The sequence below is a fragment of the Delphinapterus leucas genome, chromosome 5 (genome assembly GCF_059928025.1).
Source record: "Delphinapterus leucas isolate spDelLeu-1000000601 "Yukka" chromosome 5, BTC_Dleu_Yukka2, whole genome shotgun sequence".
NCBI classification, from domain to species: Eukaryota; Metazoa; Chordata; class Mammalia; order Artiodactyla; family Monodontidae; genus Delphinapterus; species Delphinapterus leucas.
The window spans coordinates 228,379-242,162 of record NC_143133.1 but is presented as its reverse complement, the minus strand read 5'-3'; the positions used below and the strand labels follow the sequence as shown (position 1 = coordinate 242,162).

Here is a 13,784-nt window from a genome sequence, read left to right as displayed (position 1 = left end):
AGGGAGTGATGTCAACCTACCCATAGGCCTCTTCACTAGAATCCATCTTGGCTAAGAGGTGCATGCACATACATGGGAGGATCCTGAGATAAAACAAATACGGACTCAAAATGAGGCAAAGCAAGATGATTGGCCAAAGGAAACCTGGAAGAAATGCCCCATAAAAGCAATTCAAACTACCACGAAGGGGCTTCCCTGGTGGCACAGTGGTTGAGAGTCCGCCTGCCGATGCAGGGGACGCGGGTTCGTGCCCCGGTCCGGGAAGATCCCACATGCCGCGGAGCAGCTGGGCCCGTGAGCCATGGCCGCTGAGCCTGCGCGTCCGGAGCCTGTGCTCCGCAACGGGAGAGGCCACAACAGTGAGAGGCCCGCGTACCGCAAAAAAAAAAAAAAAAAAAAGAAAACAGAAAACAAAAAAAACTACCACGAAGGCCACTCTCTCTCTCAGCCTACCCGTGTGCCTATTCACACGTACTCTTTTTCCTCCTAATAAACACTTCACTTATTTCACTACTTTGTTTCTTTGTGGAAATTCATTTTCTGCAAAGCCGTACGGGCCAGGGCCTTGTCACTGGCCACTGGTCTAGTGGCTAGGATTCAGCGTTCTCACTGCCGCAGCCTGACTTCAGTCTCTGGCCAGGAATCGAAATCCTGCTTCAAGTCGCTGCAGGCCAAGGCCACCCAAGATCATAGCCTGAGCTATTGTTGCCGAAAACTTGGCCTCTGTGCACTGGTGCCGAATCAAATCTCAGAGACAGAGTTTTGTGTGAAGTAGAAAAGAAGAGCTTTATTGCTTTGCCAGGCAAAGGGGGCCACAGTGAGCTCATGCCCCTCAAAAACTGTGTGTCCCCACCCGGGAGGATTTGGTGAGGGGTTTTATAGCAATGGTTCAAAGGCAGGTTGCTGGTAAGGATCAAGGTGTGTGCAGGGCCTGCGCTCCTTTAATCTGGCCTCAGGTGGTCTTCTCTGGAATGAAGAATGCTGACGTCTTCCATTTGTTGGGGGTTTTAGTTCTGTAAGAAGCTCAAAGATATTGGTGTTTTAAAAAAATTATTATTTATTTTATTTTTGGCTGCGTTGGGTCTTTGTTGCTGCACACGGGCTTTCTGAGGTTGCAGCAAGCGGGGGCTACTCTTCGTTGCGGTGCACAGGCTTCTCATTGCGGTGGCTTCTTGTGTTGCAGAGCATGTGCTCTAGGCGCTTGGGCTTTAGTAGTTGTGGCATGAGGGCTCAGTAGTTGTGGTGCACAGGCTTGTTGCTCTGCGGCAAGTGGGATCTTCCCGGACCAGGGCTCGAACTCATGTCCCTTGCATCGGCAGGCGGATTCTTAACCACTGTGCCACCAGGGAAGTCCAAAGATATTGTTATGTGCATCCCTCGAGGGGGAACCAGGACACTCCCCCAAGGCTGCGCTATTGTTTCTTGGCCACTCCTCCCTTGTCTCTGCATCCCCTCCCTTCCCTGATTAGCAACTGTTTGGACCTGCCATTTAGGACTCAGGGAAGGTCATGGAGGCTGGAGTCTGTTCCCTATAAACAAGAAACGGGACACAGAAAGGCTTCTGTGTCCAGGAGCCCCACAGAGTCCTCTTCAGTTTCACTATGATTACTCTATTATAATTTTAATTTGTCATCAGATGTGTGTGTGTATCTATCTGTCATCTATCCATGTATCTCCTTTATCATTTTATCTTTATTGTATGGGTAGCTAATTTTTCTCACACCTTTTCTTTTTTATTTCAGTGCCTTTATTAAATCTATTATTTTTAAGCTGTTTGTAACATCATCTCTCACTTAGGGGAACAAAATTTGCCACCATAAAATGTGTCTCACAGCATATTATTTTAAGCTGGTTATTTTCTAAGAAGCAGCAGGACATGGGGAAAACTCTGAAAACCAAGCAGGAATTTCCTTCCCTTTTGTAAGAAACATTTACACTTGTAAGGGAAATCTCCATTTGTGAGGGCGTCTTCACCTCTATACCAAGAAGAGGAGGGTGACCAAACCTCTAGAAACTCTTTAACAGTGGAGAAGGCACTGACTTAAATCTGCACCACAATCTTACCCTTGTTTACTGTGCTTTTCCTGTAACTGCCCGTAAATTGATTCATCCCACCCTAAACATCCTCTTCTGTCTTTAGCTGAGGATGGTATTAAAGGTGAGGGCTTTGGCCATTTTGGTCAGTTTTCCTGGGTCTCTCCCTGTATACGTATTAGTAAACTTTTGTGAAATAAAATTCATATTTTATGGCAAGACAAGAAAAATTTAAACATAAAAAATTTTCTCTGCCCTTTGGCCTCCTCCCTCCCCTACCGTGCTTTGTGGATATGCATTATGCATCAAACAAACCTCTCCACTGGCAGGAACACCTGCTCAACCGTAAAGAGAAACGTTCTCCCAGTGTCAACAAGGCAACTCCTTAAAGATAACATTCCGTCTTGATCTTCTAAGGGGTCACATGACCCATCACGATGCCGCTTAGATCTGGACTATGTAAACTGTCAATAATACATCTTTTGATGTATAGCCCTCTGTCTCAAGAAACGTATATAACTATGCCTTGACTTCTAACAGGCAGAATGGTTCTCAGTCTTCTGAGATGCTCTTCATGGGTTATAATCCTCAAATTTGGAGCAAATAAAATTTTCCATTTCTTCCTTAGATTGACTAATTAACTTTTCATTGACAGTTTGATTTTCTCCTGTTAATTTGTCTCATGTCAATTTAATTGTTAGACCAGCAGGAAAAACCTAGAAGGGGCAGGAAAATTTCCCCCTCCCCGACACTCACATGTATTGATATTCTATATTTACACAAATTTTCTTCCACGTCATTCATTTTTTTCTATTGAACTGCCTGTCCAATGTCTTTCTTCAGAATGTTGCTCTTGGCACTTTCCATGTGCATTTCAGATAAGACCGTCACGTACCCTGCATTACCTTGCCAGGGCGCGGGCTAGAATTGCATGGGGTTTACACATTACTCTGAGTAGAATGCCATCCTGTAATTTTGAGTCCTTCCATCTTTGAATAGGTCTATCTCTCCACTTATTTGTGTCTTCTTTTATGTTTTTCAATAAAGCTTAATACTTTTCTTTGTAACTGCCTTGCCTGATTTTTGTTAGATTTTCCCTGAGATGCATTTTAGTTTTTGTGGCTATTGTAAATGTTGCCTTTTTAAAAACTTCATGTTCTATTTGGTTATTGCTGGTGTAAAGACTGTTACTGACCTAGTGTACTAATTTTGTAACCAACAACATTGCAAAAATTTCTTTTTAGTTCTAATTATTGGTCCATTTCCAATATCATCTGTGGCTAATAATGTTGTCTTCCATCTGGTTCTACAAGGGCCAGGTCATTAGCCACTGCAGTTGTTAACCTACTGTTACGGAACACAAGTCCACGTGCCCGATGCACAGTGAGGCCAAACAACCAAAACGTCGGAGTTTGGAGCAGAGAAAGGTTTATTGCAGGGCCATGCGAGGAGACAGGTGGCTCAAACTCCCTGATGGGAGTATTTCCCAGCCAAAAAATGCACATATACTGACTGCTCCCCTACCTCTTCGGAGCAGTTCCTCAGAGCTACCTGAGAGACTATCTCCTAGGCTATTGTGATCAGTAATGTCCCTGAATAAAACTGAAACTCACAGCTCTCACGTTGTGCATTTAAAAATTTCAGTTGACATAAATGATGTCCTTGGTTTCCAAACACTCTGCAAATGATCCAAGTGTTCTTGCTAAGACCTCTGCTGGGGCCCAAGGTAGGTAGAAAAATGTACCTCAATGGCATTTTAGTTAGTTTGAATTAAAGTTACTTAGAAAATGGCCAACACAAGAGAGACACTCTGACCTTCCTCTCTGTGCCCTGAAAGCAGGAAATGTCTCCCATGTGAAGGTGCCCTCCCTGCATCTGGACGTAGAAGGACACCCTTATCTCCAGAGACAGGAAGTTCAGGGCGAGAAACCTGTCTAAACAAACCTTTGCTTCTTTACTACTCAAACCCAAATTTTGAGTACATTCCTTTTTATTTATTTAGTTGTGTTGAGTCTTAGTTGTGGCACACAAACTCTTAGTTGTGGCATGTGGGATCTAGTTCCCTAACCAGGGATCGAACCCGGGCCCCCTGCATTGGGAGCACGGAGTCTTAACCACTATGCCACCAGGGAAGTCCCATAAATTCCTTCCTAGTCAAGCACCCAAACCTAAATTTCTTTGTCCTGTCACTTACTCTCAAATTTATTGCTTCTTTGTCTAAAAAGTCTAAAAGCTGCCTGCTTTGGCCACTTCTTAAGTCCTTTCTAAGAGACTCATGAATTAAGTTTCTGTCTTTGTCTCCTGTTAATCTGCCCTGTGTCAATGTTATTAGTCCAGCCACAAGAACTCAAGGTGGGTACAAGGGGAAAGTTTTCCCTCCCAGACATCTCCAACACAAAGTTGAGTAGAGGTGGAATGACAGGCCTCCTCTTCTTTTCTCTGAGCTAAGTCATTAAATATGAGGTTTGCCTGGAATTTTGGTAGATAACTTTTTTAACATTAAGGAAGTTTCTTCTCTTTTTAGTTTGCTAAGAGTTTTTTTGGGGGGATGGATTTGTTTTTTTGTGTGTGTGGTTTTTTTTCCCAATATAAATAAGCATTGAGTTCTATCTATGTATTTTTCCATCGATTATCATGATCATTTGTTTTGTCAACCAAAGAGGAAAAAAAGCCACAGAAGCTTGCAATTAAGAAAAGAGTTTATCTGGGGTCTTAAGAATTATAATTCAGGAGGCACAGATTCAGGTAAAACCAAAAGCGTGTTCCAGGGAACAGAAAGAGGCAGAAGCTTATAAAGCAAAAGCCATGAGGCTGTGCTCTGACACAAGAAAGAAGATATTTGTCCTTAAGTGACGGCTGTCATTAGGGTGAGGGTCAGATTAGCATCTGGAGTTTCCAGCAGATGCCTTCATTGGGACCTTAACTGGCCAAAAGGTCAGATTCCATTCAGGTTGGGCCCATATAAGCTCCCGCAGTGGCCCCCAGCTCCATTTCAGAGCTTCTTAGCAATACTGACTCCATTTTGATTTTCCTTCCACAGTTTTTTCCCGGATTAATCTGTTACTGTGGTAAATTATACTAATCCAGTGTTCAATTTTAAGTAAAGCTAATACTACGTCTAATTTCAAAGTCAATTGTACTATTGTTTTATCTGTCTATTCATATTTCCACCCCTGTAAGCAACCATTTTCTTTGATAATATGCCTCCATATGTATGGAAAAAATGATTACTGTGCTGGTTATTTCCATTTTAGACGATTACTGATTTCTTTTTAAAAAAATTTTTATTGGAGTATAGTTGATTTACAATGTTGTGTTAGTTTCAGGTGTACGACAAAGTGAATCAGTTATACATATAAATATATTCACTCTTTTTTTTAAGATTCTTTCCCATATAGGTCATTGCAGAGTATTGAGTAGAATTCCCTGTGCTGTACAGTAGGTTCTTATTAGTTATCTAGTTTATACATGGTAGTGTGTATATGTCAATCCCAATCTCCCAATTTATCCCTTCCCCCGCTGATTTCTTACTACTGAACATTGGGACTAGCTTTTTATACCCCCCACCTGACACACAACCTTCTCTCCCCAGTAGAGTTTTGGGATTTTTAGGGGTCAAATCAGTATTCTCCTTTATTAAGATCATAAACATTGTCCATAGGTGAGGTAAATGGGGTTCTGCGACTACATTCTCTTTCTTGTTTTTGTTGGAATTAACAGCTGACTGATGTTTTCCATGAACCTGTGGCCATGTCATCCCCAACTTTTAATTTTTTTCTTTTTAATAAATGTATTTAATTAATTAATTTTTATTTTTGGCTGCGTTGGGTCTTTGTTGCTGTGCGTGGGCTTTCTCTGGTTGCGGCAAATGGGGGTTAGTCTTCGTTGTGGTATGCGGGCTTCTCATTGCAGTGGCTTCTCTTGTTGTGGAGCACAGGCTCTAGGCGCCCGGGCTTCAGTAGTTGTGGCACGTGGGCTCAGTAGTTGTGGCTTGCAGGCTCTAGAGCACAGTCTAAGTAGTTGCGGCGCACAGGCTTAGTTGCTCCGTGGCATGTGGGATCTTCCCAAACCAGGGCTCGAACCCGTGTCCCCTGCATTGGCAGGTGGATTCTTAACCACTGTGCCACCAGGGAAGCCCCACCCCCAACTTTTGACAGAAGTGAAAACATTCTCTCCATGTGTTCAAATGTTCCAAGTAATCCAGGATTTCTTTTCATACAGACCTCCTTCTTGAGCTCTCATCCCTCCTGACATGGGCTCTGTGGGGGTCTCTGCACAGTTAATATCCAGGGACCTCGCTCTGCTCTGCTCAGGTCCCTGCATGCAGCTCTACACTGTGTCCCAAGATCTTGGTGTGTGGCAAGTGGGGCTGAAATCCCACTGAGCACACTAGCCAGTCACAGATGTCTATAGCAACTTTATTCATAGTTGTCAAAACTTGGAAGAACCCAAGAAGTCCTTCAGTAGGTGAATGGATAAACTGTGATCCATCCAAACAGTGGAATATTATTCAGCACTAAAAGGAAATGAGCTATCAAACCACAAAGAGACATGGAGGAAACTTAAATGCATGTGACTGAGTGAAAAAGGCCAACCTGCGAAAGTTACAGACTGTATGATTCCAGCCATGGAGACAATAAAAAGAGCAGGGTCTCCAGGGAGGGTGTGGAGCACGAGGGATTCTTAGCGCAGTGAAATTATTTTATATGATGATATACCGGTAGATATATGTCATTATACATTTCTCAGAACCAGTAGATATATAAGACAAAGAGTGAACACTAATGCCAACTATGGACTTTAGCTAATAATAATGTATCAATATTGGCTCATCAATTGTAACAAGTGTACCACACTAACGCACAATGTTAATAATAGAGCAAACTGTGTGTGTGTGCAGAGAGGAGACTGTAACATGAGAACTCTCTGTACTTTCCACTGAATTTTTCCATACAACAAAAACTATTCTAAAAGATAGTCTGTTAATTTAATATAAAGACAATGGTGAAGATAAAATGGAACACTAAAAAGTATTAAATTAACCCAAAGAAGACAAGAAAGGAGACACAGAAGAATGACAACAATGACCAAAAATGAAACAAAGAGAAAAATAGCAGCTCTAAATCCAATTGTATCAATAATTACATTAAATGTAAATGGACAAAATATTTCAATTACAAGGCAGAGATTGTCAGACTGGATAAAAAATCAGGATGCAAATTTTGAGCTTAAAAGAGCCACTTTAAACAGAGTCACAGTAGGCTGAAATTAAAAGGATGGAAAAAGATATATGCAAACAGTAATCATAAGAAAGTTGGAGTGGCAGTATTAATATCAGACAAAATAGAATTTAAGACAAGGAGTATTACTGGAGATAAATAGGGATATTTCATGATGATACAAAGTAGATATATAAGGAAAATATAACAGTGTATATGTGTCTAATAACACTTTTAAAATATATAAAGAAAATCTAACAGATCTAAGAAACACATAAATCCACAATCATAGGTGTGTTTTTCTTCATTGTTTGAAGTATTTACAATTAAAAAATGACAAAAAATACTACTTTTCCTTAAAAAGGTGGGGTGGGGCAGGCCCTAGGAAGGTAAAGGAGGAGGGGGAAGAGGGCAGCAAAAAGAGAAATAAGAAGGTTCAAGGTCAAGAAAACAGTGCAGGAAATCACAGCTCCATAAACCGTACCACACACGACTGGGCACTGCCTTGTGTGAAGAAGGAGCTGGTGCAGTCTGCAGCATCTGCTGAGGTGAGGGCAGGGTGGCACAGGCCAGCACCAGGAGCTTGGGTTTTGTTCTAAATGAATGAGATGAGCCCTAGAAGGGTTTTGACCAGGGCACTGTTGCCTGATTTTTACTTTCAAAGATGACCGTGGCCTGCTCTATTCAGAACCCAGGCGAGAGACGCCTGTGACTGAGGCCAGGTGACGGGGTGCATTGATGGGTGGCATATGCCACTGAGGGGGGTGTGATGGGCACCTGGGGTGGGGGAGTGCTGCCATTTCCGACACAGGGCCAGGAGGCGAGGTCTGCAGCCTTCTCCTCTCACACCAGGTCGGGGGTGACCCTGAGCGTTCTCACACACTGCCTGCATCCCCAGGTTGCTCCTCCTCCGCATTCCCGCTGTGTGGCTGCTCTGCCCTCCGCTGGCCACTAAGCCCAGAGGGCCACTGACCCTGGACCAGCTCTCTTGCACTTAACTCTTCATCCCACGTCCTTCACCACAGCAGAGCCTCATAGTGTCTGCTCAGACTGTCCACACATTCACTAGCTTTGTGGCCCCAAACAGAATTTTCGGCCTCTACACCTGTTTTTCATCTGTGGTTAGTTCTGGTAATAATAGTCCAGGATGGTGGGAAGGCCATAGGCAAAGGGCCTTGCAGACAGGGCATTGCCTGCTTTCCTCAGCGGCTCCCCCTGGGGCACGTGCCCCTCTAGTACTCTGGTCAGTCCCCCTTTGTCCTGGCTTTGTGGCACTCTTGCAGCAGCAGCTGGCCAGCCCGCTCCATTCCCTCCCTGTTTGCACATCTCCCTCAGCTCCTTCCTGCTGCGGGGCTGTGCTGACCTAGGTGTAGCTCGTCCTCGCTTTGTTCAGGGCTCTGCTCAAAGTTGCTTCTTCAGAATAGCTGATTGTGAACACCCTCTCTAAAAACAGCATTTTGGCCACTCTTTACACACTTCCCCTCTTTATTATTTTCTTCTCAGCAGGGAACAATGGATCTGAGTTTTATCTGCCTTCTTCCATTAGAATGTCAGCTCCATGAGGGCAGGGTTCTGCCTGTTTTGTTCACTAAGGTTCCCCAGAGCCCAGGATGTGCTGGCACCCAGGAAGCAAATACTTGTTCAGGGGCTGAAATCAGGCTCTAATTCCTAGTACCTCAGCAAGAACGATCAGAGGTTCATTCTTTCGAATAAACTCTACAGGCTGCCTGTGATGGGCACCAAGCACATTAAGAGCAACAGTGGGTCAAACTGCTATGCCCGTGGTCACGGTGCACCTCACCGCCGTAGCTCAGCACAGGGGCACCAGGTCCCTTAGGACATGCTGGCAGAAGCGGACCGATCCCTCACGGAAAAGATCCATTCAGGGAGCAAGACAGATCAATGGATTTTAATGAAGCAGAGCATGAAAGTTCAATGATATGGCTTCAGATTCCACAATGCAACTGATCTGTTCTTTTTTAAAATAACTTTTATTTTGAAAAGTTTAAATCTCACAAGTTATAAAAATATTACTGAGAGTCCCACGTACAATTCACCCAGCTTTCCCCAACAACAGTACCTAACATGGCCACAGTCCTTGTCAAACCTGGCAGCGGACATGGGTGCCAGTCTGTTCACTCAGGTGAGACCTGAGTAGGTCTTCACCTGTTTTACACACGCTCATTTCTTCTTTCTCCAACTAATCTTTAAGAAACTATCACAGGTCCAATTTTATTGCAGTATCAAGAAAGAACATCCATGATGATCAGAAAAGGGTATTAAAGTGCTCTTCCCTTTTCCAATGACATATCTGTGCGACTGCTCCAACCACACACACACACACACAACAGACAGATGCAGAATCCAACCACCTTCAATTAAGTCAGACATTAGATTCACAAAAATGTAAAGCAATGCCACTCTCCTCGCTCAATATTTTTGTTTTGGAAAAAATATTTTTCTTTAAAATGTTGTATTAACACACAATGGGTTTATAACCTTATTTTCAAATGAATACATATTTTTGAATGCCTTAGTTTTAATTTTAAATGCCATAAATGCTGACAGACGTAGCCCACATAAACCCAAGCAGCTGGGGACCCCGGTAGTTCCTGAGCTCTGCGAGGGGACCCCGGCAGCAGATGAGCCCCGTCCCACAGAGCCCCCAGGCCCTCCGAGGCTCCCGTGCACTGTGACAAACCTGGAAACTTTTTATTCTTCAGTTCAAACAGATATATTTGGGTAACTTATCCAGAGGAAATTAAAAGTTCAGAAGTTTCTGGAGTGATTGTCAACAGGGGAATACAATTCGTATCCAAACTAAGTATTTCAAAATGACCTTTTAAAACCACTTACTATTTAACCTAAATTCAAGTACAGTAGTCAAAGAAATGGAAACTGTTACCAACCTTATAGAATTCACACCTTGTTTTTTTAAGAATGATCTTGCATTTAAACAGATTTCTTTCATTATGCAAATCCATGAAGTAAACAGTAAAGTTTAAAAAATATATTCTCTCTAATAACTTAGTCTAAGACTTTGTGTTGGTTTGGTCCATGGCTGTGAAGAATACACAGACAGCAGCTGTGATGAGTAGATGCATTCCCTCATAGAGAAGTTTTGGAGAAAACACACTCCATATAAATAAATGATAACGCAGGGATGTCACAAAAATGATATATGCAGAAACTGGAACAGAACAAATCAGTGCGTAGCAGAAGCAAGCATGACTCAGCGCCGAACCGCTGTTAATAAAAAGTGAAACATGCGTTAGTACACGCCACTTCTGGATCATGTGAGGCATGAACACACACACATAATCGATATTTGTACTTTGACTACAGTAATTCCTGTTCCTGGGACTTAGTCTGGTGGGCACTGTGGTGCTCGAGGAGAGGACAGCTGCAGACGGGCACCTCCAGTCACTTAGGGCCACCACAATCTGCAAAATAGTTTTGAAAAATGCACCCCCAAATTCTACAGTTATTTATTTTAAAATTATACACGTTATAACATATAAACAATGAAAAGAAAATCACGCAAGGATGAGATACGCGTGGTGTCCAGGGGGGTGTCTGGTCTGTCTGGTCTGGTCTGGGGACGTTGGCTCACTCCTGAAATAAGAACAGTCCCCCTCAAGGCACATGCATGCACTGTCTTTGTTTCCAAGCCATCCCCACACATTACATAAATCTAGCCTGTTCTTCAAGGCACCTTCTGGGGCCTGTGACCATTTCGGGATGACAAATTCCACCACCCAGGCACCTTTCACTCCTCGTCAACCCACAGATCCTCGGGGGCCAGGCTTTCCAGATTCCGGTCCTGGTGCCTCTCCTCACACCCCGCACGGAGTCTCCAGGTGGCCTGTCCGCGGTCATCCGCGACATGCATCGCTGCTGCTAACCCCTCCTGGCGCAGGGGCTCCGCCACGCATGCAGGTGTCCTTGCCTGGCCCTAACTGGCTCCCCACTGGGGCTTCAGTGCCCGTCCTTCCTGCTGGGCTCTCCAGCTGCCCGTCACCCTCAGTAGGCAGCGCGCTCTGCTTCCTTCTCCTTGATGCATCACGCAGCCTCGACTCCCCCCTGCAGGTCCTCTTCTGGGATGCCGTCCTGACCCCTCACAGCAGCGCTGTGACTGGCTCATTTTGCCGCTGCCCCACCAGACCACGCGCTCCTGGAGTGACTCCTCACGCCCACGCCTTGGGTCCCACTTGGGATCCAGTCCATCCCGCAGGGGATCCCTGGAGAGCTGGGCCCCGAAGCATCGCCTCCTCCCTCCCCAGGGCCTTTCCCCCAACACCCAGCAAAGGGCACCCTAGGGAAAGGCCTAGTGGATGACGGGCCTCAGCGCGGGCTCTGCTGCCCCCTCCTGGGGCATCAGGGCGTCTGTGCTCAGCTGGGAGCCTGCTGACCCCACTCCCCTCTCGACCAGACACTGAGGGAGGGCAGCTCAGGACACTCACTTCCTTGTGTTTCGATTTCACACACTAGGAAGACACTGACTGGGGTCCCTTCCAGAGCGACAGCCAGTGGGGTGACAGTTCCCGTAACCTCAACAAATGACAATTTGCGACCTAGGGGATGAATGAAGGACCTGCAGCTTGGACCGCTCGGCTGTCCCCGCTGCCGAGCTCCAGACCGGAGGCCAGCTCCCAAAGCAGAGGGGCACGGGCCATCCAGTGCCCAAATTTTAAGCCATTAGAAATATGTTTTCTTTTTCTACCACTTTAATCTGGTTATAGTCTTCTTATTTTACTAGAAAAAGTAGAAACAATGAGTGAAACTTGAGTGAAAATGAAGAAAAGCCTTTTCTAAAATAAAGGAGAAACATTCCTTAATTAGGGGAACATCATACAGCACTCTCCAACTGATTAAAACGCTTCAACTCACTTTAGAAAATGCTTTCATCTGCCCTTTTTTCTCCCCAGTACAAGTGCAATAGATGAGAAGTGCCAGGAAAATCAAGTTGTGAATTTAGCACCAGGAAGCTGCTCTTCACAGAAGCCCAGGCTCTCACCGTCTGGCCCTCAGCCGCCTGGGTCCCCCTGCCCAGCAGACCTGGGGTCTGCAGACGCGGTACACGCAGAGAGCCGTGCTCCAGGGCAGGCAGCCCTCTGGGGCAGCGGTGAGCGCACCTCACCGGCTCACGGCCCCTTGATCCCCGACATGCAAAGACACCTGTCGGTCAGTTTGGGCCTCTCGACCCCACCAAACCCACCCCCTGGGGCATCTAGGAATCCGCTAATGAAAGAACCCCCAGCTCGGCGGCGATCCTGCGCTGACGTGGGCTCACGTCCAGCACGAAAGCCTGGAAGGGCGTCCTGGGGCCCCCCACAGCGACCCCACATCCGTCCCCTCCCGCCAGAGGCGCTCGGCTCACGGGAGACCAGATAGGCAGCGGCTGGTCAGAGGGGAGTCTGCCCACAGACACCCCAGAGGCCACACGCAGGCACTCCTCTCGTCCTCAGGAAGCCTGTGGCTGGGGAAAGAGAGCCTCTCGCTGGGGAAGCCAAGGCTCAGCCATGGCACTTTGGAGAGCAGGTGGAGCCCACCGGGAGCCGCGGCCTCAGAGCAGAAGCCCACCCTCCTCAGGGGGAGCTGTCCCTTGTTTTCTTGCTCCAAAATCTGACGCTCACCTTCGCCCCATCCACCGATGTGGACGTGAGCTTGGTGCAGAGGCAGAGGGTCCCGGAGGCCTGTGTCTCAGGAGCTGGTCTGGGGGTGACACGTGGGACTGAGAAGAACCCATGAAGGGGGCTGAGGAAGCGGGGGCGGGTTCAGTGTGGGGTCAGACGTCACCACGGTGAGGCCTGTGCTGTTAACTCGGGCGGGGAGGTGCGGGCCCCGAGGGGGGCGGGGGCAGAAAGCTCGCCCTCCCCTCAGCTGCAAAGTGTCCTCCTGGGGCCTCCCTGACCCGCTTGACCCCCCGGGGTGCGGAGGGGAGCGTGTTACAAGTTCAGAGGCACTAAGGGAGCCTCACACCCCACGGCACCTCACATGGGCCTACAACCCATGGCGGCAACACCATCGCCCGTTTTACAGACCGGGGAGCCAGGGCCCGTGTGGGAAGCGCAGAATCAGGCATCCACACACCACCTGGGCTGCATTCTGCCAGGTCGGCCCGGGCACCGAGGTCACTGTGTGGGTAGAAGCTGGAGGCCCCTTCCTCACGAAGCCCCCTTTCTGAGGGGAGCGGGTATAAACAAGGAAGGAAGCACTGCATGCGAGGGGCGGGGAATGCTGTGGAGTAAACAGGCAGGGGAGGGGTGGACGGATGGACGTGCTGGGCAGGACAGGGCAGTGGGCTGCCCCGTCAGTCTGCTGGGAAAGGAGCCTTTGGGGCTGGTGACCATTGGACTCCGTGGGGGCAGGACAGGGCAACACGGAGTCGCACCCCCATGGCCAGCCCCTCAGGACTGTCCAGGCTCCTGTCTCCCTCCAGCAGGGATCCTGGAAGTTAGAAGCAGCATCTCCTGTTCTCTTGTTCCAAAGGGAACACCCCCTCCCCACCGCCATCCCCCCTGCCATCCC

The 13,784-nt window shown here is 46.9% G+C and overlaps 1 protein-coding gene across 10 annotated transcripts in view; it reads right to left on the bottom strand.

Moving 5' to 3' along the window:
- Positions 1-4,391: 4,391 nt before the first annotated feature.
- The window catches only part of PIGG (phosphatidylinositol glycan anchor biosynthesis class G (EMM blood group)), a 45,787-nt gene continuing 36,394 nt past the window's right edge, over positions 4,392-13,784 (bottom strand). For 5 of the 10 annotated variants that reach the window (XM_089911360.1, XM_022554764.3, XM_022554770.3 and 2 more), the window contains one exon: positions 4,392-10,499. In XM_089911360.1, coding sequence (XP_089767486.1) covers positions 10,286-10,499 — 214 coding nt within the window. In that variant the 3' untranslated portion in view covers positions 4,392-10,285. Of the gene's footprint in view, positions 12,969-13,784 lie in introns of all 10 variants that reach the window. The other 5 variants (XR_016393171.1, XR_016393172.1, XM_022554766.3 and 2 more) reach the window with 5 other exon arrangements.